Consider the following 26,927-nt stretch of genomic DNA (forward strand, 5'->3'; position numbering starts at 1 on the left):
CTCCAACAAGTTCACTTCTTAAGCCATGCTGTTACAAGAGACATTCACAAATGTCTTTTTCAAGAAAAGAAGTCAAGTTTTTGAACTTGTTAAACATGCTAAAATAAAACATTTTAGCAAGTTCAAACAACTAAACTGAGCTATACAATTACAATTTTAGGTGGTATTGAATATCCGCGCTATCTTCATTTTATAGCTCGTTGATTTATATGGAGAATTATTTCTCCGTTGTTGAACATCTGCGCCATCTTTATTTTATAGCTCGTTGATTTATATGGAGAATTATGTCTCCGTTGTTGAACATCTGCGCCATGTTTATTTTATAGCTCGTTGATTTATATGGAGAATTATTTCTCCGTTGTTGAATATCTGCGCCATGTTATTTTATAGCTCGTTGATTTATGTGAAGAATTATTTCTCCGTTGTTAAACATTTGCATCATCTTTATTTTATAGCTCATTGACTTATACGAGGAATTATAGCCCCGTTTTCTTTGAATTGAATTGGGAAGAAACATGACCTTGAAACTATACTATAAAGCCGCCCCTGGCTGCGCGTGTTATTATGTTACTTTTATTTCTAGTAGGTCTTTGTGGGAATTATTAAGGGTTTCTTACACGGGAATGACATGTGCTTAAGAAGAAAATAGCCACATACGCAGTATATTTTGCAGCTCTTATAAATATGTCCAAATGATAGCCTTTGAGGTGAATAATCTCTGAACTGACTTAACGAATTTTATTATTACCTGGTTCCGCGTCACCAGTATACAAGGGCGCCCATGTTGAGGTTTCCAGAGAGGGGCAAGTATAAGCGATATTTGAAATGTAGTCTCAATATTGTGTTTTCGATCTTCCGAAGTACAATTTCCTCTAGAGGTGGGCGAGCACCCCACCTTGCCCACCCCTGATGGACACCCTTGCTAGAATAAAAAGTACAAACTTACTTCAGTGCATAACTATTCATCAAAGGCAACAGCAACTGAAAACAATATAAGTTTGACAAAGCAGCAGTATGCGTTTCATGTCCACGTATGTGTCTTGTAGTTGGAGCACTGATATCAACCGTTTAGTTTCCTGGATGTATTAAAATGACTTAATAATGGGCTAATCATGCTAAAATTAAAAGTACATTGGAAACTTTGAACCTTATAACGGATTTATTATAAGTGTTTCGTAACTCATCCAAGCACATAAACATCAGAACTACTGGCAAGAAAAAATTAGAAATACTAATGTTAAAAAATTAGATTCATATTATCGGTTGCCACGGCGAACTCGCTCTCGGAACTTTTCGATCCCTGAATATATATCTATGAATGTATGTATAAACGTTGAATTCAGTATCAAATATTGATCGTTTCCTAAATGTATTTTCCCCCTAAGTATCGCGGGTTTTTTCCACTAGCATAACTTTTCGTAACTTCCAAAGACTCAATAATTAAAACCAAAATTCAAGACTTCCCTGACATTTAAAAACAAAATTAAATACAGCGAGTCCAAATTTGTTGTGACATTCCAATGGCTTCTACACAAATGCGTTGGAAATTTTTCTCACAAAAGGATACTAAAATTCTAGGACGTCTTCAGATATGCTGCAGCCCTCACTGATATATGGTTTGGGTTTGTAAAGCTCTGGTAGAGGTATGGGTTCCTCTTCCTCCTCCTCTTCTTCAGCCTCTTCTTCCATCTCCTCCTCCCCGTCTTCAAAACTCGTTTCAAGAATCATAGATTGTGTCGTCTTTCGTGACACTTTTAAAGATCTCCTGGAAGACTTTCGCGAGGCTCGCTCCATTTGCGATGACTTTCTCTTTCTGAAAGACCTACGTGATGGTCTCCGAGATGTTTTCAGTGAGAGTCGTTCCTCCTCGCTGGCCACCTGAAAAGATTTCTTTATAGAAGAAAGTCTGCGTGGGGGAGGTTGCATTTCTTCAGCTGGCACTGCTTTCTCATCTGCAGGCTCTCCCTCTCCTTCAGATGGAGCTGCTTCTCCTTCGGCCGGCGTTTTGGTTTCCTCATCTGCCATACTGACTTCCTATGGATGATCTGGAAAAGGGAAGAAGTATAACCATTTGTGCACTGGGGAACAAAGTTACAATAATAAATAAATCTATATATTTTGTTGTACCTTCTATTTACAGGAAGCGAAAGCATTTGAAATATTTTGCGACATTCTACAATAAATTGAGGGAAAAGACACAAATAACTAAAATAGCTAAAAATAGATAAATGATATATATAGTAGAGTCCCGAAAACTCAGCCTTATGTGGACCGAAGGGTGGCCGAGTTTGTGAAAATGTCGGGTTATCGGGAATGGGGTTAAAAAGGAATAAGTGTTCCCTCAGAAAGTACAATACTCTACGTGTATGTATTGGTTGCTTGAGAATATAACAGAGTATAAACTGCCCAATTACCCTTAAACAAAGGAAAAGTACATACTTTATGAATGGATAGACCCTTTACTATACATGAAAATGATAATTATAATTAATGAATGCACATTGTACAGTAATTTACCCGATAAGACAGACTTCAGAAAAATACTTGAACGGGAGTGCACACGGTTTTTTTTTTCGCGCTGTCAGTGTGTAGCCGAGTTATCCCGACTGTCGGGTTACCGAGTGCCGAGTTTTAGGGACTCTACTGTATATATATATATATGGACGAATGTTTGTACATATGTATTAGGTTGGTGCGAAAGAAATGTCCAGTTTGACGTCTCGTTGAAAACTACGCTCAGCAACACAATACACGGATGGTCGAAAGTTACAGCGTGACAAATTCTATACACATCCAGCGAACAGGTTGAGGTATCTAGACAGCCAGAAGGCAGTACGTTGTTCAACTGAGTACGAAGAAAGTGAACCATGGAGAACACACAGTTGCGAGTGATTTTTCTATGCGAATTCAAACTGGAAAATTTTGGACAGCAAGACTCCCGCTTCTTTCCCCCCAAAATTGTATTTGCGCCAGGAATGGTAAATGAACGCACCATTCACCGTTGATTTGCCAAATACTGTTTCGGTTAACGGCACTGCAAAACAAGCCCTGTGGGCAACGACCAACATACTGTTCGGATGAATTCCTCAGGAACATCGTGAATTCGAAGGGGAAAAAAAGCTTTCAGTTTAACGACCCACGACTATGCTCTTTAGGCTGACGGAGACAGATGATTAAGGCAAGTGAATGATGGTGGAAGAATTAGAGGAATGAGAATGTGGGAGAAAACGGGAGTACCCCGAGAAAATCAACGAACACGATGTTGTCCATCATAAACTTACTTGGCCCGGGGTCGAACTAGGGACCCCACGCACCAAAGGTAAGCGCTCTACCATTGAGCCACCGCGCCCCTCGCAGACCCTTTGGAAAAGTGTTCATGCCATTATAGTTGAGTTAGATACACACCATATTATTATCGTTAAGCGGCTTCGTGCAATATGTAAGGTGAAAAAGTGGACTCATGGGTACCACATGAGTTAACAGCAGCCAAGAAGAATTTCCATATGGATGTATATAGTTCCTTGAGGGTGGGGAATAATTTGGAAAATTTCCTGCATCGGATTGTCACTTCAGATGAAAATTGGATCTAACATAACAACCTTAAATGGCCAGACCAGTGATCTAGTTGTGATTCACATCCAAAATAGTGTCCCAAACCACCCCTCTACCCTCAGAGAAAGACGTTGCTGTTGTTATGATAGGTGTGATCCCTTATGTCTTCACCCGTCGAAGTAAAACTACCACTTTAGATCGTTATAGTCCTGCACTTATGAAATACAGGCAATACTTGCCCACTGGAATCCATCAATGATCAACAGACGTCGTACCCTGATGTTGGACGACAATTCATGTTCACATTCCACTGAAAGGGTGATGCGGACTCTGTGAATTATAGTATGATATCCTTTCCATCCACCGTATGCTTCCGACGTCTCTTAAATCGACTACCATCCCGTTCTGGCATTTCTCGACCACTTCTTGGAAGGGAAGACCTTTCGTGATGTCTGGGCGGTGCTACGTACGGTTGAGAACTTCTTCGCATCGAAAACTCCAGATTTTTTTCGCTTTGGAATCTAATTGCTGGCTGAACGATTGCAAAATTGTGTGGTTGCAGTCGGTAACAATTTTGATTCATTATGAATCATAACTTTCCTTCTGTTCGTTCCCTCCATTTTTTTCTTCTTTTGAAAATGACGGACATTTCATTCCTAACTAACTAACTAATTCTATGGCCTATGGAATCCGAAGGTTCAATGCCGCGTTCACAAAAGCTCTCCACTGACTTCTATCCTTAGCCAACTGGACCCAGTTTCTACTTTGTATTCCTATTTCTGCAAGATCCATCTTAATGTTGTCCTCCCATCTGCGCCTAGCCTTCCTAATGGTCATTTTCCGATTGGTCTTCCAGTTAAGACTTTGGAAGCGTTCCTACTTTCTTCCCTCCTGGCTATATGACCTACCCACCTAAGCCTCCTAGACTTGATGACTCTTACAATGTTTGGTAAACGATATAAATTATGTAATTCCTCGTTATGAAGTTTTCGCCATTCACCATTCCCGTTCCTCTTGGGTCCGAATATTCGTCTCAGGATCCTGTTCTCAAATACTTTCGGTCTACCTTCTTCCCTCGGAGTAAGCGACCATGTTTCGCAACCATACAGAACATATTTTATACATTTTAAGCTTCAAATTCCTCAGCAGAATTCGCGACAAGACATTTTGAACACAATAATAACAACGCGAATTCCCTGCTCTTGGTAAACATTTAATTTCTTCGTGAAAATGGTTTTCGTCCCTGCTAGCGTTTAATAATATCTCTGCATTTCTTTCTATTGTTCTCTTATCATTCCCTATTAAATTTACATCATCAACATAAGCCATAACCAGGGGCGTCATTTAGGGAGGGGGCAGGAGGGGACAATTGCCCCCCCCCCAAGAGTTTGAGGAATACATATACTTTAATAGATTGTCTACTAATACATTAGTGCAAAATGTGAAAGTCTTATGTCGCAGCCTGGCCATAACCTGAAATAACCTAATACCATTCACTCTAGGCCCTTGTTGCTATTATGGTAGTACCAACCTTAAACGATTTAATTTTCAAGTTAAATCTGATTCTCATTTTAGGTTTATGAAATAAGAAAATACGGAAATGAGTTTACTTGTAAACAATTGTATTTGAAGAATTAGATCACTATGTAAATTCTGTTATACAATCATGTCTGTGAATTTGTCTTATGCGCATAGGACAGCTTTACTTACATAATTGAACTCACTACGAAAAGCTAGCACAGACGTACTTCTTTCTTCTAAATTCCGAAATTTGTTCTGGAACTTCTGGAACCCGGACTCGGAATACTTTTATTACTGCACGTGGCTTTACGTCACGTCCACGAGCTTTTAGAGTATCAACCTCAGCAAAGATCCCAATATAAAAGATTAGGTAATTTCAATAAAGGGGAGTTCCGACAGATTTGAGAGTTGATGCAGTTTAGGTAGTTCATGGAGTTGGTTCAGCATTTCTGTCTATCGTCATCATGGACATAAGGAAAAGTTCTCTACTTTCAAGTTTAACAGCGCCGAAACAGCGGGTGTTCGGCATAACCACTATACGACTAATAAAGAACTACTAGTCATCAATACTCTGTCTCCGAGGTAATAATTCACTACCAAGAAGAACTATATCAGGGTTGGAGCTGAGCAGTAATGAAAAGCATGGAATTGGAAGTTTTATTCTCATCAGAACTTATCAGGTATGTGTCAGAGAAATCTGTTTGTGATATGCTTTCCAAGTGCATAAGACATTAACAGACACATAAATTCACTTTCAAAATTAACTCTATTAAAACTCTTTTTAAGTTTGATTTATGAGATTTAATTATTGTACCTCTCGCTATACACCCCCAAATTAGATGTTTGATTTTCCTTATAGCGTACTCCAGAACAAAGTTGAATAATAATAGCGACAACATTTTATTCCTACCAACCTAATATGTTTATTTGTTTGTACCCCACTGTACAATACATACTGATGAACGGTTTGAATTGAATTTTGGACCATATTAAGTATCCTACCTTGAATTGGGTTTTTGTAATGTTACTGTGATTAAAATGTCTCCTAATGAACGAAGGCAGCTTCAAAACTCACGCCAAATACAGAGCATCTTAGGAGTGTCTCAAATTAGGAAGTTGAAACTCGGTTTATAAACTCTGAATACAGAATAATTAGACACGCGTCCCGCTGTTTCCGAAAATTCCGTTTCTAAGGGGGGGGGGGCATTCTCCATTTCGTATTTTCAATTTTCCCCTGGAGCCCCCCCCCAAAAAAAAAAGATGAACTGCTTAAAATAAATTTTTGAACTGTTTTATCTAATCATTCCAGTTTGATAAAAATGCATCGTAAGGAAGACGGAGGATGTTAAATTTGCAACAAAAAATGCTCTTTGAAATGCATTTGTTTTTTATCATAAATAACACTTGTGTAAAACTAAGGTTTTATCATTTTGTTTCCATTCAAAATACCTATTAGAAGGGGATAAAATATATCTTTGAGATATTTACCGTAAGTACTTCCCGAAGAATATTTGAATTAGTAAATAAAAAAGAAATTAAAAACAAGAATACGAAAGGAACCAGCAGAAGTATCAGATCATTCTTCATATAATCACCATATACAGAAGATATATTCTTATTAAAAACTATAAATACATTTTATCATTTATATCGAAAAAATATTTCACACCTCTTGGAGGTGCGAAATTGATATTTAGTGTGGAGATAATTATTTCTGAATTTATGACATTTTCTAAACCCTTAATCCTCTATTATATCTGTTATGCTATTATCGGCGTTGGTACGTAATACACTCAGGACCGTAACTTGTGTGGGGAGCAGAGGGGCAACTTCCCCCTCACCCCAGAGATGCTCCCCACCGTTCGAGGATGGGCCCACTTTATGACAAAATTCTCTTACTCCATGTACGATGCGAACATGAAATCATATACGATGCATTAAACTAGTTCACTACATTACATAAACAAAACAGCACACAAGAAGTAAATAAAACAAAAATGAGTCGTGGTTCCATTTCAGTAAAAAATGTCTACTGTTAGGAGCCCTAGAAATAATATTTATTCGTATGGCTTTGATATTTGTCAATATTGTCCTCTTAATTAATTTGTCATGTATGGAACGGGCTCAGGGGCGGACCTTTGTTGTGCGGGAGGGCCCACAGCCTCCTGGGGGCTCAAATATTAATGCTTGCTGAATAGACTTTAATTACGGCGCTGAATACACTTTAATACTTTGATCCGGACTAAGGGTCTGGATGTCAAGATTTGGAGAAACAATAACAAGTTCGAGACATTTCTATATAGCCACCAAACAATTTTAATTAAAGTAGTAAGGTACAAATAACATTAACAATGTAACGTCATTACCACAGCCCTACCTGCTGGTCTAGTGACTAGTGCATTTGCCTATGATGCACTTTATCACGGGATTGATTCCTAGTAGGAGAGCATGAAAAGGTAATTTGTCACAAGTATTCATTTTCTTTAATTATCCATTTCCTTCAGCCTAAATGGGATAACTGTCGGATGTTAAACTATAAATGAAAAACAAACAAACAAACAAACATATAATCACTGAAAAGAGAGGCATGGCACACAGTATTGCCACCAGTTCTCTGCATTTATTCTAAGTCAAAACAACGGGTAAACTTTACAATACAAGTACCAGCTGTACATTGGTAAGTAAGGGCACTTTAAAAGTACGATGCGCTTGATCTTCAACATGATGCTTCAATTCTTCTTAACTGAAGTAACTCTTGGAAACTTAGTTTAAACATCGAAAAATGTGCTTTTCTTACGATTTCTCTGAAAAAGGAACCTATAAAACACATTTACAAAATTGGTCATAAGAAGATAAATCCTGTCTCCTCTTTCAGAGATCTTGGTGTTATCATTGACAGTAAGCTTACTTTTGCAGATCATATAAGCACAATATCTTGTTCTGCTATGAGAAAACTGGGACTCCTTTATCGCTTCACTGACATAAAAAAAATCCTAACTCCTTAAGCTTGTTCTATAAGTCATAAGTTGCTCCCACTATTGAGTACTGTTCTCCTATCTGGTGTATGGCTTGCCCTACTCATTTAAAAAGGTAAATTCCGTAATTAATTTCTTTTTAGCCATTGTATCCTACCGAGTACCTCACCTCCGAACACTTCCAAAAAATGACGTTTTAAAATCCCTCAATATCAAACCTCCCCTAGTGAGAAGCAAAATTTCTGACTTAATACATTTGCAAAAAATTGTAAATGGCCACACATTATGTAAACAGTTGTTAAGTCAGATCAATTTTTGCGTACCCGCTAGAACAACACGGTCTAGTGATCTCTTTTACACTCGAGCGGCGAGAGTTAATATTGTCCAAAGGTTTCTTCTAAACCAAATTGTCAGTACCTATAATCAGTTACCAGAAACTGTAGACGTTTTTTCAAGTGAGTATACTTTCAGATCATCTATAAATAAGCTATTTTTCTAATGTCGCTGTTGTGTTGTACCATCTTGACCTCAAATTGTTAAAATGTTTCAGTGTAGAATGGCCTAGTGCTGTAACTGAAACCAGTTATAAATAAATAAATAAAAGGATCTAGCAGAGCAGGGTAGGGTAGGGTAGAATCGAATAGAGTAGAGTAGGGTCAAGTTCGCTTAAAGCAATGGTCGCCAAACTTATGGAGCTTCTGAGTTACTGTACCATTTTTAAATCCTACTCTGAGCTATCATTTTTTTTAAAATCTTACATTTGTTTATTGCCTATAAACTTACATTTCAAGGTTAGCCAACCGACGCGTTAACGCGATCTACCGAAAATATCCTCGCGAGCTACTAGTAGCTCGCGATCGAAGGTTTGGCGATTAGGGAAATTAACACCCATTTTGTTGAAATTAATCGAGTGTAATGTGCCTGCGTAATTACACCAGCTGGAGCATGTATCGTAACATTTCTCAATGGAGTATGGATCGATAAAAAAATAAACTTTCATAAACATATAACAGAAATAACAGAAAAAGCAAAAAAGGTAGCCACCAAATTACGAACAGTTGCAACAAAGGACTTTAGATTGGACAAGAAGATTTTCAAGTTATATAACAAGACAATTTTAATGGCAATCTTACAGTACTGCGTAGGCATATGGGGACACCGAAATTTTTATGAATATTAAACTAAAAGAAACATTGACAAGAGTGCAGAGACTTATTTTAATAAGGATAAATAACATAATGAAGACAATCCCAGCCGAAGTACTGCAATTACTTACATATGAAGAACCGATACATCTCCAAATATTAAGAAAATGTATCAAGACCTGGATCCAAAATAAAGAAATGAAGAAGATACTAGAAATCACAGGAGAAATACCAAGCTTCGATGAAGATACTGAAAGAAATGAAATGAAATGAAATCTTTGAGTTTTACGTCCTACGGTTATGCCGGTTAGGCTAAAGGAGACGGTGATTATGAGAAATGAATGAAATGGTGGAATGAAGAAAGTGGGAGGTAACGAGAGAACCCCGAGAAAACCCACGCACACGGTGTTTGTCCACCACAAAGTTCAATTGGCGGGAGCAGGGTTTGAACCCGGGACCCCATACACCAGAGGTGAACGCTCTACCACTGAGCCACCGCGGCCCTGAAGATATTGAAAGAATCATCCGAACAAAATGGGAAGAAGAATGGAAAAATTCCAGGAAAGGTGTCAGGACTAGAAATGTCATACCAGATTTAGAAAGAAGAGAAAGGATGGGAAATAAAGTAAAGACGTGATAGAATATATATATCAGGACATGGACCATTTAAAACACATTTTAAAAGACTAAACTTGCGAAAGGACGATAAATGCTTTTGTGGCGATCTTCACACTCCGGAGCATGTTTTCTGGTCTTGCGACAAATATGTAACAAAGGATACAATAAAAGAAATAAGGAATGAACTGAAACAAGATAGCATAAAAACGATAATAGAAGAAGAACAAAAACTAGAAAAATTTAGTACACTGGCTAGGCATGTTTTAGAAAACCTTTGGAAAGAAAGACGGGAAGAAAGAAGAAGATAAATTTTGTGTGATACACTAAAAATAAAAATCGAATTAAAGAAATTTAATATCAAATAAAAAAAATCAGCTCTGAGGAAGCCAAAGAGCTAAAAACTTTATCTATTTAGTGTTTTATTGTTAGTGTAGTGTTGTAGTGCAGAATGTGTAGTGTTTGTGTTCTGTCAAGAGGCAAAATTCAAGTCTAGATTGAAAGTGAATAAACAATAAATATAACTTAAGAGTCTTCATCCCGGCGAAATTAAAATACCGCTAATTTTACATTAATTATGTGGTATCTTCAAATAGATAAAAGATAATCGAAATGTGGAATAAGAGCGCCCTAGACAATATCATTTTACATGAAAAACCGTTATCACGACTCAAATATCTGCTTTTGATTTCGAGCCATTTTGAAAATCGGCATTTATTTTCGCGTTTCTAAACAGCTGAAAACATAAAGCCACTAGGTGACTTGTGATAACGGTACCTCACGCAAAACAATATTGTCTAGGGCGCTCTTGTTCCATATTTCAATTATCATTTATCTATTTGAAGATATCACATAATTACTGTAAAATTAGTGGTATTTTAATTTCGCCGGGATGAAGACTCTTAATATAAAAAATTCTTTTGGGAAATCTGGAGTACCGATTTCCTAACAAACGAGAAGGAATTTTTTGTGTTTTAACTATTATGACTATCATTTTTAATATCACTTTTATATATTATATTAATCCTTTTTATTTTTAGTCTCTTCACCTCTGTCTCTTTTCAGGTTTTATGCCTGTAATTGTTGTATATGTACTTTTGTAAATAATAATAAATATAAATAGTATATTTTAAAAAAAAGAAGAAAATAAGGCATGGTATATATAATTAGGCACCATGGCATAAAACGGAGCCTCACCTCAAATCTGCTGAGGACGAAAGCCGAATAGCAGAGAGAGAGAAAAATGAAATAGAAGAGTGTATGAGAGAGAAAAAAAAGGCAGAGGCAAGTTGCGACTGCCCTATAATAAGACCGTAAGAAATAGGCCAAGGCAGGGGAAGTGGAGGCTTTTTTTTTTAAAAAAAAAAAAAAATCAAAATAGCTTCAAATAATAGCTTTAGAGCGTTCAGTGACCTAAATTTGTGCTATTGGCTTGCTTTTGATTTCCCCGGCTTCTACATTTACCAGTACGTTAAAAAGTAAGTTCTCTGATGCAAGCATAGTCTGTAAAAATGGGTATTGTCGAACGAGTGTTATACCTCTTTATATTAGATATACCTCTTTCTTTCAGTGGACACCTAGCATACGTTGGTTGTATTGTATTGTATTGTATTTATTTTCATCCTTTTTCATACAAATTGTTCACAACGAGTTGGACAAGTCATAAGAACACTGAATGTGTACATATGTATAGATCTAAATCTACAGATTTGTGTTTTTGCACTACTGTTTTTATTTCATATGCTTCCACACTGTATTTATACTCATAACGCTAAACCCTCCTAAAGTGCACAGAGGAATGCCACTCCTTTCATAAGAGAGAATTAAGGCACTAGAAGTGAATTTCTTGTAAACTTTACAATGCCCGCATGAGTTGGTAATCTTAAACAGACACGAGAAATTGTACTCGATTTATTTTAACAAAAGAGTACAAACTTCCTAACCCTAAGCGGACAATGTTTAGCAGAAGGGGTCCAACTTTTTTTTTTCATTTATTATTATTATTAATGTTACAATTTCGGTAGTTTCTATTCATGGGTTAAGTTCCAAAGTTGAGCGTCCGTTTCCACTAAAATTTTTAAAATTTACACGAAAGATGTGCTTGATCGTTTGTGTGCTTGATAATATATAAGGGTCTCGAAAATTTGTTTATTTGTTATATATAAGCGGCTATAAACATGGGACTATACGCCGAGCGGAGGGAACTACTTGGCACAAGGTAACCAAACAGTTGCATTGTGGGAAAGTAACGAGCATTTATGTTATCAACATGACGAATGTACAAGGGCAATGAACTAACAGTTTTAACATTTGTGAAGCAATACGTTGATAACGAGCAAAATCTTTTAAAAGTGTGTGAAGAGCACGGATTAATGAACCAAATAACAAATTGCAAAAAATGTGAAAAGGAGATAAGAGCGAAAACACACGGCGAAAGCGGACGCCCAACTTCGGAATAAATGCCCTATTCATATTAGGTTAGTTTAGTTCAGGTTAGGTTAGATTTGGTTAGGTTATGTTAAGTCTATGCACTTGCATCTTCCATTTTTCCGTATATTTTGTTAATTTCTACGTACTTTTGGACCCCGTCTGCTAAACATTTACTCCCTAACCTAATCCGACTTAAGTTTCTAAGGTGGTCGTCCGTTTCTAGCAAAATTTTGAAAATATACTGGGAGGAAATGAATAATTTGTTTGTTTGTGTGCTTGATAATGTATAAGGAGAGTGAAAGGTGTGTTTATTTTCTTGTAGTATAAGCGGTTCTAAACACAAACTATTTGGCAATCGGATGGAACTACTTGGCGCAAGGTTACTTCATGGTACGGTTATGGGAGTATAATAAACATTTGTTTCGTAAACATGGCTGGTGATAATCAAAAAATCTATTAAAAGTAAGTAAAAGTCATGGGTTAATAAATCTAAAAAAAAAAAAAAAAAAAAAATGTAGAAAATGCGGCAAGCAAATAACTGTAAAGAAAGTGGAAAAACTTACTTTTCAATGTAACGGTAAGTAACATAACCAACATGGAGGCAAGGTTCTAGAACACAGCTCCCACTTCCCATTTACTTGTAATAAAGACAGAAAACAACGTGCCCTGCGAGGCTCTAATCCGCCTTCACTCGCTAACTCTCGCTCAGCAATACTATGTTTATTAAATATTAAACTTTGGTACAGAAAGGAACCAATTATTACGCTTTTAGGCCAAAAATAGGCGAATGACCAAAATCGCAATAAATGCCACTAATTCGACCCTACTTATCCTTATCCTACCCTATTCTACTCTACTATACCCTTTTAAAGAGATTCTACTTATCGATTCGCAGCTGAAGCGTGCACTGTGAAATTTACCCTCTAGTTTATTCATTTATTTATGGTCCCCTAAAATGGGACAGTACTGTTTTCTTTTTTAAAAAAATAGTATAATTATCATAGATTACCTTCGGCTTCTTTTGCTCCACGTTTATTCCCTTTACAAACTATTATCTTCATATGCTTTTTTCGTCGATTTAAAAATGTCTCAATACTCGGACGTTGAAAACTTATTATTCCGCTATCTATAATTTTCAATGAAACTAAATAATTGACTATGCTAAATAAATTATAACGAACAGAGTAGTAAATATTCACACAGAAATCCTTTCCTTAAGTTTTTAAAGCAGCATTTATGTGGTAAATAAATATTAAAACGATGTACTCCAAAATTTGTTAAACTTAGAAACAATACTCACGTATTTATACTTAAAGGAAGTTAAATATAACAATGTTAGCATACGCTAAGTTTATTATCGTCTAATTCAGCAAGTTGACTTTCAGCTCCTATAAATAACGACACTCAAACACCGCCATATAGCTCAGCTGGTAAACAAGTGTGTGTTGTCATGGTGACGGATGAAGACGTCACACATCGAATGACAAGTGGAATTAACAGAATTACCAATATTACCATACGATGACAAGCATACTTTTATGCGAAAGAAATTCTGTGCACCGTGTAATTTATAATTGTTTTACATATCTAAAACTTGAAATAGAAATTATTGATAAATGTAAATGTTAACAGGATCTGTATTTCATTTGTTGTGAGCTTCAGTAAAACAAGAGTGTTTTGTTAACACTTACGTCATTTAGCAGCCACAACCTTAAGTGGTAGGCTGATTCATGTATGGAAAAATATATGTATAAAAATGATGTTAGAAGTTTATTTATATGATTAACATGGACAATACATAGATTTAAAGTTGAACAATGCATCCTATTTGACATATTTTCAATACTCGGCATGATTGTTAGTTTAAGTGCAGTGGTACTTTCATTTTTGTCTGTGCCCTAATGTCGGACATCTACGATGCCTGTATTCGTGAAAGATCCGTGTGGAATTGTTTGTCTTATGCTCACGTACATAGCTGTATTTTATGCCGATTACGTAGTTATACGATGGATAGTGTTACAAACTATGCAAAACAGGTAATTACATAATTAGTACGTTACATTTTAATAATGGGTGTTGAACGGTGATCAGGCATTTATTGTGTATAAACTACCGTATTTATTTATTATTGCTTCTTACCAAGGCTTTATTAGTGCTCAAGTAGATTTTAATGTAAGCATTTTCTTGGACTTTTACGGTGAATTTCTTTTTGTGATATTACTTTTAATGAATACGCATGATCGAAGGTTATAAAACCACCTCTAGAAACATGGGAGAAATAATATTATTTGCTTAGAACGTGGGCTAAGATGACATTCTATGAGCACATAATGATCCAAATCTTTTAAAAATATTTTTACTGGACGAATTAATATTTAAAGTCACTGCGTAGGGTGAAATTTGGGGAATCACCTCAAAGCCTTGAGTACGGTACAAATTAAGGCATATATTCCGAAGTTGGGCGTCCGCTTTCGTCAAGTTTTTTCACTGTTATCTCCTTTCCACACTTTCTGCAATTTGTTATTAGGTTCATTAATCCGTGCTCTTCACAAACTTTTATAAGATTTTGCTCCTTATCAATGTATTCCTTCACAAATGTTAAAACTGCTAGTTCATTGCCCTTGTACATTCGCCATATTGGTAACATAAATGCTCGTTTCTTTCCCACAATGCAACTGTTCGGTTACCTTGCGCCAAGTAGTTCCCTCCGCTCGCCATATAGTCCCATGTTTATAACCGCTTATATATAACAAATAAACAGATTTTTCGAGACTCTTATATATTATCAAGCACACAAACGATCAAATTATCCATATATTTCCTGTAAATTTTAAAAATTTCGCTGGAAACGGACGCCCAACTTTGGAATTTAACCCCAAATTAATATTTTACAAGATTTATCTCGAGCTATTAGCACATGCTTCTAGTGATAGTTTCTATGTGCAGTTTTACTATACGGATCCATAGTGTAAGTAGTAATAGGAGTAGGAACGGGTTAGAACCCTCACAGGGGTTCGTTGGGTTCTGTACTCGACATAAAATGGACAAATTAAAGACTCCCCCAAATTCTTCCGTACATTTTACAATCTGTGGATCCGTATAGTAAAACAGCACCGTTTCTTGTACATCAATAAGGTAGACTAGTTAGGATAGGGGCTGCGGTAGTACAGCACTTACCTCTGTGCATCAGGTCCCTGATTCGATCTCTGCTCGCGCCAAGTGAGCTATATTGTGGACAGTCAGCGTGTGCGTGAGTTTTCTCGGAATTCTCCCATTACAACCCACTTTAAGAGGCAGGTACTGGTTAAGAATGGTCTCTCATTACAATGGTTAATATGAGTGCATATGAAAGATGCTCGTCCAGAATATTAATTTTCAGTGTCTTAAGAATTTCTGCACAATTTGGGAAACCGGTATTTTAAGTTTACAAATGTAATATTACTATTAGGAAAGCGTTACAAGGGTTAAAGTGAGTAAGTCAATACCAGGTGTTTGTCGCACTATTCATGTATGTGCATGTCCTACATCGGTGACGCGCCTGCCCCTACGGACGCATCTCTGCATTCCAAAGAACCCTCTGCTGCATTTAGTATCTCCCCCAAATCCAACGACGGCTTCGCAGCCAGCACTGTGACTTATAGTGAGCTGTTGTAAACGACCTCGTTTATGCGCATACGCACCGTCGCTGACGCACCTGTTCCTTACTGATGCGGCCACTTGGCGCTCGTGCCCCCCTTCCCCTGCTGCGCTCCTGCTCTGACACGGTTAGATAGCATTTGTACATTTTGGTGGTCAGGTAGCACAAGTTGAGGGTTCATTCGAACAGATGTTTCCGCCACAAAGAAAATTTATAGTTAAAATGCGATGTGAAAATTTTTCGTGAAGGAGCGAGAGTGTTAATGTAAGTAATTACTGTCAGTGTATAGTATATTAAAATGAACTTTGAGTGATATTGAAAGTATTGCATGTGTAAGTGTACTCGTCCACTATTCTCGTTTATGCGTATACTTGCCGTGCTGCGCTCCTGCTCTGACTCGGTTAGATAGCATTCGTGCTTTTAGTAGCCACCTGGCACAGATTGATTAGTATTTTATGCACTAATTTTTATGCCACACATCCACACTATAATTATACTGAGCTCTTCTGGAGTCAATCTGCGTCTAGTAATGGAACTTCTCATTTAGTGCATGCTCTCTGAAACAAATACAAAGCTCTAACCTAATCTGAAAATGTAAGAGATGCGTCTAAATTTGATAGAACCGTCTTCTTGAGTAATGCCCAAGTTGATTCGTTTGTTATGCACTGTAGTTCTCATGCCATACGTCCAGAGTGTATTTATACTCACCAGTTATAAATAACGAACCGTAATCACTACCAAGTTACTTAGTGGAGGGACTAAATAATACCCCAAGTTAATTTGTGCTTTGTGATTAGTAGTTTTTATATCCTTTTTATATCAGTCATTTTTATATTCGTAAAGGAACGGAAGGGAGGAAAGCGCTTCCACCTGGCAACCAGGTTTACAAAATCCAAATACCAGGTTTACAAACACCAATGAAATTATGCTTAATTAATTTTTTCAGATTTTTTAGATGAAAAATGGGCCGGGGAGAAATTTTTTAAAAAACGTGAATTTGGCGCCAATTTCACTTTCCAGTATTCAGCATCATGGAACTAAAATTGCCATAACTTCCTTAATTTTTCAAGTTATTGGGCTTATTCAGTGTCAAATGAAAGCTAAATATTTGCTCTTTCAGAAGATCCTAAGGAACCTTGCAAAAAGTTATACTGTCAAATATTAAGGGGCATACAAAGCTTTTTTTTTTTTTTTTTTTTTTTTTAAACAAATTGTGCCATTGCTCAAAAGTTACAACTACGAAACTTTTGAATCTTTTTTTATACATTCATGTTAGCGCGTACATGATATGGTTAAAAAATAAAAGGGGTGTTTTTGTATTTCTGTAGTTGTTATTATTATTTCATTATTGATTTATTTTACATGTACGGAAATATGCAGTTTTAGTGTTGTTAACAGATTATGCAATTCCTCTGAAGTGACAACTGTTACACTTTGAAACTTTTTTCAAATAATCATCTAGTAAATGTTAGGTGTGGTTAAAAATTAAACTGGTGTACTGTGTAATTATGGTATTACTTTTTTTTTTAACTATGCCTTTCTTTTTTACCAATTGCACCATTGCTTACAAGTTAACTATCAAACTTTTGTAACTTTTCATAGGATTAGTGTGCATTTACTTGGTATGGGTAAATAACAAAAAGGGTGGCCGTTTTGGATCAAAAGATTCAATATATTTCAGGCAAAAATTTTCTTCTAGGCCTTATGTCTCGAGAACTACATATAGTGTAGTCAAACCAAAACTAACAATTTACTCAGTATGATGTCCTTATTCCGTAAAAAATGCGAAAATTCGACTTAGGGGCCGTTCAAAAATTTTGCGGCCCCTGATTAAAAAAATCCAATATATTTCATTCAATCAAAAATTTTTTTGTACGCCTCATATCTAGAGAACTACATATAGTGTAGTCGAACTCAAACTATCGCTTAACTCAGTATGATGTGCTTATTCCGTAAAAAGGTATGAAAACTCGATTTAGGGGCCGTTCGAAAATTTTGTGGTCCCTGATCCAAAAACTAATTATTGGCCAAGTTCGCAATATTTTGATGCATTTTTTGGATCATTCCTAAAATTCTTTTTTGTAATAATTTTGTTTTATAAATGGAAAATTTAGGTCTAGAAATATAAGGGGTTGAGTGATTATTACAAAACCCATCAACAAAAACAAAAAATAATAGACTAATGTACATAGATGGAAACAATAAACATATATACCGGTAATACATTTCAAAATTACACAGATTTACATACAAAATGTTGTGACCTATATTTTACAGTTCGTTGTTTTCACTGATGTTCTGATGCCTTTTGTAATTTTGGTTTCAATTGCGTAAGTCCGGGCTGACTGGCTTGTAAGAGATCGAATAGGAACTTCCCTGATGGTATTTTCAAAAGGTACCTAACAAAAGTCTTCATGTTCTGGCTAGTAGAATGTAGAAAGCCCAGAGCGATTCATGAATTGCAGTCTGACGTCTCTCAGTTTCACTAACCTTAACTGCTTTCCCTATCCATCACATATTGTTGTAAATGACTGCATAATATTTTTCTGATGCTGTATGTAGCAACTCTTCTTTTATTGGGACTCCAAGAGATGCCTTAAAACATATGTTAGAATCAGAAAGTCGTTTTACAAGCAAAATGCTGTTCTTTATGTGGTCTAAAATAATGATTTTTCCCTGGTTCCTGGTGCCATATAAGCTTGTTTGTAGCGTTCCTATAGAAATTCTCTGCTGGCTGCAACATCTGATATAGATGTAAAAAATACTTGAATACCTCTGATGTTTTCTTTGGCAAAGTTAAATAAATTTTGAAGGTTTAAGAATTGGTCCCTTTGTGGTTCTTTGTAGACTTGCCCTTGTTGCTAGTCTTTATACTCTTCCGCCACACCATCACATGCATTTTTTCCATGACTGGTACCGAAGAAATGCCATTCAGCTATGAGTCCATGGTCATCTTCATGACAACATAAATTTATGAAGTTTTTGTAGTAATTATAATGTGCAGAACTGCCATCACTGAAATAAACAATGTGTTTGATATGTAGTAGTAAGTCCTTGAGCTATAGTAACGTTTGTTTTTGGAAAGTGAAAAATGTGTTAGTATTGTGAGTGAAACAGTCACTAATAAAACAGAATGGCTTGTTTAAAACTTCTTCACTTGATCTGTAATAAATCACATGGGTGTAATGTTGCTTGTATGTTGTGCTAGTGAAAATCCTGGGCAGCATCTAGAAGGACATAGGTATCATTTTCAACAAAGTCCGGGAGAATCAAGCAGGTTCTGTCATCTAAATTGTTTTTCATATACTTAAGAGTCCCTATCACTGCGAAATTAAAATACCGCTAATTTTACAGTAATTATGTGATATCTTCAAATAGATAAAAGATAATCAAAAAGTGGATCAAGACCTCCCTAGACGATGTTACTTTGCATGAGGTACCGTTATCACGAGTCACCTAGTAGCTTTCCGTTTGCAGTTATTTAGAAACGCGAAAATAAATGCCGATTTTCTAAATGTCTGGGAATCGAAAGCAGATAAATGAGTCATGATAACGGTATCTCACGCAGAATAATATTGTCTAGGGAGGTCTTGTTCGCTTTTCGATTATCCTTTATCTATTTGAAGATATCACATAATTACTGTAAAATTAGCGGTATTTTAAATTCGCAGATGAGGCCTCTTAAGATGCCAGCTTTCTGCTTTTGTAATGTAGTGGTGTTTAGTAAGAACTTCAAGTTTCTCAAGCATCATATCGTCAAAGCCACCTAGTGATTTGTTTAGTATTTCTAATGTTGATCTATCAGTATCGAGCCATTGTTTGAATTCAATATTGTCTCTGAATTCAAAATATTCCAGCTGCATTAGATAATCATGGAACAGAGATGGATCAGAACAGTTAGGACAGCTCTGAATCATACATTCTTCAGAGAATATGTCACATACTAGTTTCTGGAGCAGCTCTTGGTAAGGGATTGTCAGAGTTTAACATTTTGATGATAAGTGCAGATACATACTGAATGAATGCCAGGACTATTTACGTTACACACTTTTTTGGGCGCAATTCACAAAACTTTGAGATTCCAATTTAATCTTCTAGATTCTTCTTCTTGTATTCAAAATAAACGTCTTTTTTATGTTGTGTAATACCAGTTTTTTAGTTTTTACCTCTCGTTCTCCATTTTCACCTGGAATTGACACACAGTCCTTTGTGTTAGATGAAATTCTACTTATTTCATCGTCATAATAAAATTCTTTGATTCTCTTCACATCATCTTCACTTAGCATGTGTCCCTTAGCGGTTTTCCTAGAACTGCACTCTCCTGTACTATATATATATATATATATATATATATATATATTAAGCAAATGTTCTGTAGCGCCGAAGAAACTATTTTCTGTATGGTCCATGTTCTGGGACGGTATTTGTTTTTGCACTTTTTCATTGATGCTACTCACTGCATATAATAATAGTAATAATAATTACAAAAATACAAAAAGCACCTTTTATGTTTTAACTATATCATGTATGTGCTGAAATGATTCTATAAAAAATGTTTCAAAAATTTCATTTGTACCTTTGAGCAATGACACAATTTGTAACAAAATTTGAAACTGTATATTTCCGTACATAAATAAATAAATAAATAATAATAATAATTTCAAAAATAATTTCATAACAATAATTTCATAAAGTCTACAGTTCCATCATCGTTTGAAGAAGAAGATGGCGATATGTGGCGTCTGTGACAAAGTTTATATAATAGGAGTTTTTTGTTTTCTTGGCCGCTGTGGCTCAATTATAGAGCGCATGGGGACCTTGGTTCGATCTCATTTCGCACCAAGTGAACTGTGTAGTGGACAGACACCCTGTGCGTGGGCTTTCTCGGTTTATTCCGTTTCCTCCCAATTTCTTCATTCCACCATTTCATTCATTTTTCATTATCACCGTCTCCTTTAAATATTTAATTTCATTTTATTCTCTCTCTCTCTCTCTCTCTCTCTCTCACACACACACACACACACTCAGTATTTCTTGAATTAGTACCGCGTTTATCATCATCGAAGGTAATCTTCTGCCACTGACAGGTGACGCCGCATTTTCAGAGTTTTCCTTGTATTTTGACTGTCCGCAAGAAGCGGAAGTTACCAACCTGTACGTGATAATAAACTCACACTAAATAAGTTTAAATTTCTGCTGGTAATGTGAACTTTAGGGGGAAATGTGAAAGAATTTTAGGGGGAAAAGAGTCAAAAGATTGCGATCTTGGTCAATAATTAATTTTTGGATCAAGGGCTACAAAATTTTTGAACGGCCTCTAAATCAAGTTTTCGTATTTTCTACGGAATAAGTACGTCATACTGAATTAACTGATAGTTTTGGTTCGGCTACATTATATGTAGTTCTCCAGATATAAGACCTACAAGAAAATTTTTGATTGAAATATATTGGATCTTTTGATTTTAAAAAAAAAAAAAATCTGCCAAATAGTGATTATACTTTCCAGATTAATTTTCTACGTTAATAGTAACACCAGCAAGTTTCTTGCTAAATGACAAACAACGTTAGAAAAGTTAGTCATATTACGATACAATACGGTATTTCAATTGTTTTCACTGCATATATCTGTTTAGTGATACAGTCCATAGCTGTAAAAGTTAAAAAAGTTATAGGTATTGAACCTTACCTTAAATTGCGTTCGAGAAGTTATTCGGAACTTCCAGCTAATCTTTTCCAGTAGAATTGTGTTACTTATGTGACCATAATTCGCCTCTAGTAAACACTACTTGCTTTGTATTGCAGGGCTAAATAAAAGTGAATTCAACGTTCTTAACAAACTGTTCTTCTGTATCGTACTGTATGTTTCCTGTAGTGCGATTTTTCTTCTATTAATTTTTCATGTGCGTTTATAAGTAATTTATGTAAGAAGTAAGAAATTTATGTCTGAAGCTAGAAGTGGTGCATAGAACAGTATTTCCCGAACAACAGAAGTATATTTATTTCCAGTGCTTTTTAAGAAAAATCGCACGGCAAGAAACAACCAGGAATGAAAAGAAAAACAGTTTGCCTAAATTGTTAATTTTGTATTATGTAGCCTTGTACCACAAAAAGATAAGAAAATTTCATTAGTCTTTGATTGGACCAAAAGTAATTCTTTCATAATGTTACGAAAAAAAGAAGAAGAAAGAAAGAAAGATATATCAGATTGTCTAATAGGTATTAGCCTTTGGACGTCAAAATTGAGAATACATTTATTGCGATTTGAAAATAACATAAAACCACATATGCAAAATTTCGTTCGATGATCTTTCATTTTTCTTGCAAAACCATACCATCGTCGCCATAGAACGTCTCAGGTTTCTGGTCAAAAAAATGCGATACGTGGTTTCCGCAGGCCTCTTTTGAAATGATCACCATTCAGCGAGTTTTGTAGCTAGAGCGAAACAAGTTATTGTCTTACGGTGCCAGATATGAGCTACATGGTGAATGTATTGAAGCTTCCCAGTCAAGTTCTCTCGATTTTTGATAGGAATTAAAAATGCCTTGTCTTGTTTCTCTCCTTGTTGGCAGCGTGGTATACGACATCCTTTCCGTTCACCAGTTCCAGCCGTTTCTTTTTGGAATTGCTAAATGCACTTGCGTCATTGTCGACAGTACAGGTATGAGTCTATCGTTCTGCCCAGCAACAACAGCTTGTAGTGCACGATGATGCTCTTCCAGTCTCACCAGACGCACAGCATAACTATCCTGGCCATCAGTGAGGGCTTCGTCACAGGCTATGGAGTTTCTCATCGCTTCCACCACGATCTTTTTCAGACATGGTCGTCGTAGATTATCCACTTTTCATCTTTCGTGATCAACCACTTCAGAAATGGCTCGAGTTTATTAAGTTTCAGTAGAGATTCGCAGATAAAAATTCGATGGAGTACATGTTTCTGAATCAGATCATGTATACAGGATCTTTTTGTAGCCACCGTTCTTCAGATGGTTTAACGCCGTTTGGTAATGGATGTCTAGATCGTTGGCGATGTCATGACTGCTTACGAGTATATGTCAGTCTTACTTGAATTTGCTAGAATATCACCCACTTTCGATGTTACCGGTATTGGTCCCCCGCTGCGAGGATCATCTTGGACATCAAATTTTTCAGAACGAAAGCGATTGAACGATTCAAGCAATTACCTTTGATAATGTATCTTCCTCATAAACAGCACAAATTTCTTCACAAGCCTGCACAGCATTTGCGCCTTTATCGCAACAAAATTGTAAAATGTATCAAAGTTTTGCAGCAAGTTAACTCTCTTCACGGCTCAATACCGTACATCGTATTATAAGAATTCTAACACTTTTTGCACATCTATTAGCTTGAACTGTCAGCTGACAAATTACATTAAGCGAACCGCAGTGGCGTATATACCGTACGAATTTGGTCGCCAACGCCATCTTGTATGCAGAAGGCTCAATACTTTTAGACTACCTACAATTACAAGCGTAATTTTTACAAAATTACAAGCGTAATTTTTAGTAGAATTTGAAATTGATTACTATGTCCGATATAGGCTGTATCAACTGTATTGTTTCTACTAAAGCTTGGGTTCATACAATGTTCTTCTAAGTAGTAATCAGTGTAGCTATACGGTAACTGCTTTTGAAATTGTGGTTTTCTGTAATCAACATTGCTAATATAATCACCATTGCTAATGTAACTGTTACGTATTGAGTTTAATTTGTTTGTACTTCTTTTTCTTGCAGTTTATGGGGACCTTTCAATGTGGTAATGTTCAACACAATCATCTTTTTACTGGCAATGGCTCATCTAAAGGCTGTGTGTTCAGATCCTGGTGTTGTTCCTTTACCACAAAGCAGGGTAGATTTCTCAGACATGCATTCAGGTAATAGAGTTCGAGGGCTTTACTGCTATTGTTAAAGAAGGAACAGTACACCCTTTAATTGTATATTCTAAAAATATCGAAAAGTATATATTTAAAAATATCATACTTTGCACTCAGTGCTTTTATCTGGAGAAAAAGTGCCGGTACTCTCCATGAATATGTTATTATAACTCATACTTTTTAACATGTTGCTCGACGTATTATTTGGCATTCTTCTATTTGATGTCACAGAATGACGTCATCAAAGCAACCGAGAGTCCACTATTGCGATTACATTAAACTGTGTAAGAGGCAGTCTTATTATCGTGGTGAATATCAATTCACGATTTGTTCGTACAAGCAGAGATGACCTAATGAAGTTACTATAAAGTTCATTTGAAAGAACCCATCTTTAAACTATGAAGATATTGCAGTTATGGTCAAAGTGGAGTTTAGAGTATGCTCAAGACTTCATTTACTTGTCGCGGAAACTACGAACTTTTTCATTTAAATGAAATTTAGCAGCTAAAGGTAAGAATCAAGATCTAAACAAGTAAAAGAAATTAACAGATACTGCGAACTATTGATTGTATTATCTCTTAAATGCGTACAGTATACTGTTATTCCAGTCTTCAGATCGATTTAAATTAAAAAATTCGTTCCATAAATACAAAAATCAAAAATGGCTATAGAAATCGCAGTTTTTGAACTTCAGGAAAAGGCACCGGTACTGCTTACCTCCAGGAAAAAGCACTGCTTGTACTGCTTTAACATCATTAAATACTGATTCATCATAAATTATATTTTAGGTGATTGTCCCTTTCTGTGATTGTACCATATTAATACAATAGAATCGGTAATCTGATGTTCCGTGTAATCCGCACCACAAAAGACAAGCAGACAGCTAGCTACCAAATGACAGTGCGTTCCCACCACACATTTGAATTCGGTTACATGTTCTAACAACAATGGATGTTACGTGCGTAGTACATGAATTTAAATGTTCCTTATTCTTCCCAACCACTTCAGTCGAGTTCTGATTACTGTAAAATACCTGCTTGGTTTCTGTTGTATATTACAGTAAATTTTAATCTGTGTGTTTGAAAAAATGAGTGCAGGTAATACAGAAGGAGGTTTGTTCGTATACAAACAAAGTTAGAGCCATTTATAGACAGACTGAGGCGAAATTTCAAAAATTGCTGATTACTGCAGAATATTATGTGAGTCAACTACACCAAGCTGATTTCATGGCGTTGATTTTTTTTTTTTTTTTAATATAATAATAGTATATTAGCGTAATATAACGCTCTGTCAAGACTCGAAAACTTTTAGTCTGTCCTAGACGCCAGTTCTGAAAACTATGCGCCAGAATTTTACAGATTTAATTTGATACATAAGCACCGAGGTTAGAGGAAAATTTTTCGAGTCCTAACATAGAGATACATTATACACGTTTTCACCTTGAATTGTTGTTACTGGCATAAGAAGTACAAGCTTACCTTAAGTGTACAGCCTATCCCTTGAAAATAGCAGCCATTAAAGGTAATATAAAGAAGTTTTACAAAGCAATATTATGAGTTTTTATATACATGTACATCTTTTCTAGTTTGAGAAGTGAAATACCAATTGTTTATTCTGAATGGATCAGAATCCGAAAATGGTGAGGCCATTCATATTAATAAACATGAAATTATTAAGGCTGTCGGCTCCTATTGATGACTTCCAATTGTTTTTATTAGGTTCATTCATGGGCCTCTCTGGCGGGGGGGGGACGAGGGGGACGCGTCCCCCTCAATATTTTGAAGTACAAAATATTCAATATTTTATTCTAATTTATTTACTAACGACAGAATAACATTAAATAATAATTACGCTATTTGGAATATAATATTCAGGCTATGAAAGGATTATAACAGACTTCTTGATGTACCTCAAGGGGTCCGTGAAGGTAAGTAGAAAGCTAACAAATGGAATCGAAGAAAATAAAGAGGTTGGGCTTCGTAGTACCATTTAAGTCACTTTCCTTGATGTCCCCCTCCCCCCCTTCAAGTTTTACATGCCAGAGACGCCAGTGGGTTCATTCAACTAAACCTTGTCCGGGAATACTAACGTCTGAAAAGTCTAGGCGTCAAATTCGTATTTCCAGTCGCAATGGCGACCGGACGCCTGGGATTTTTCGAGCTCTGCGCTCTAATGTATACACTGTAAAGATAAGTTGGTTTAAAATTAAATTTACTGTAAATAAATAGTCATTCACCTTCAATCCAAAAGGTAATTTTGGTTCGTTGAATGATTTGGGCTGTCTGTAACTTCCTTGAGCAACAGTTTCTTTAGGTTGTTCTTTCCGCATTACAAATTCATCCTTGAATAGGATTTTCCTGGGATTTTTGATTGGTTGGTTAGATTGGGATTTATCGTCACTTTCATCATTGAGATTATATGAGACGTGGACCTATAGCTTACTGTGGGATCCGAACAACATGAGCTCCCACCAGGAAGAATCTGTTCTTAAATATAGAAATTTGTTGACATTCGTCCCAAAGCCTCGTGTTGAACAGAGCGTGCTAATTACATTTTTAATACAGTGAACTCTGTCTTTGTTGGTCACCAGCGGTTCCATTGACAAGTACATAACTTAGCCAGGCGGCAGATTTATAGAAAGTATCTTTTCAAGCAAAAACTATTGTAGACTGCACTTCTAAGTAACTATCATCTATATATTAGTTTCCCATTTGCACGTTATGATGTAAATGTTATAATTTTAACGTGTTAGTTACGTGCAAAACAGTGCTGCAAATTGCTTATTTTTTGTTTACCATCTATGAAAGTAAATGCAGATAAGAGGGTTTAGTTCAAGAAAAACTCAAAATATCCATGCTGTCCTGTCTCTCTTAAGTAGCAAAAGTAACCCAGCTGCGAATTTATAAACAGCTACATTAATTCTGTTAATGGATGAAAGCATCAGTCAGCATCCCTGCAGTTCTTTTTTTCTTTCTTTCTTTCTTTCGTCACTTTTACACTTTGCAACTAGACCGATTTTTCGTGACATGAACGAATAACCTCGCAGCTGAGATCCCCATTAAACCATAATTATTCAATCATTCATGAATCTGATTCATATATTTCGTGCAATTTCCCAGAAACAAAAGGCTTTGAAGAAAATAAAAGACATCTAAAGCGC

At 36.0% G+C, this 26,927-nt stretch overlaps 2 protein-coding genes across 4 annotated transcripts in view; one reads left to right on the forward strand and one right to left on the reverse strand.

Annotated features, from left to right (window-relative positions):
• Nucleotides 1-13,696, reverse strand: part of LOC145690362 (cilia- and flagella-associated protein 44) — a 253,414-nt gene extending 239,718 nt beyond the window's left edge. For both annotated transcript variants that reach the window (XM_081765185.1, XM_081765184.1), the window contains exons 1-2: nt 13,539-13,696; nt 1,568-2,045 (exon numbers count right to left, since the gene is read on the reverse strand). In XM_081765185.1, the coding sequence (XP_081621311.1) occupies nt 1,568-2,025 (458 nt within the window). In that variant the 5' untranslated portion in view covers nt 2,026-2,045; nt 13,539-13,696. The remainder of the gene's footprint in view (nt 1-1,567; nt 2,046-13,538) is intronic.
• A 155-nt stretch (nt 13,697-13,851) lies between these two features.
• Nucleotides 13,852-26,927, forward strand: part of Dnz1 (DNZDHHC/NEW1 zinc finger protein 11) — a 38,785-nt gene continuing 25,709 nt past the window's right edge. For both annotated transcript variants that reach the window (XM_081765188.1, XM_081765189.1), the window contains exons 1-2: nt 13,852-14,274; nt 23,628-23,767. In XM_081765188.1, coding sequence (XP_081621314.1) covers nt 14,156-14,274; nt 23,628-23,767 — 259 coding nt within the window. In that variant the 5' untranslated portion in view covers nt 13,852-14,155. The remainder of the gene's footprint in view (nt 14,275-23,627; nt 23,768-26,927) is intronic.

Source organism: Thermobia domestica, chromosome 7 (genome assembly GCF_964235325.1).
Source record: "Thermobia domestica chromosome 7, izTheDome1.hap1.1, whole genome shotgun sequence".
Classification (NCBI taxonomy): domain Eukaryota; kingdom Metazoa; phylum Arthropoda; class Insecta; order Zygentoma; family Lepismatidae; genus Thermobia; species Thermobia domestica.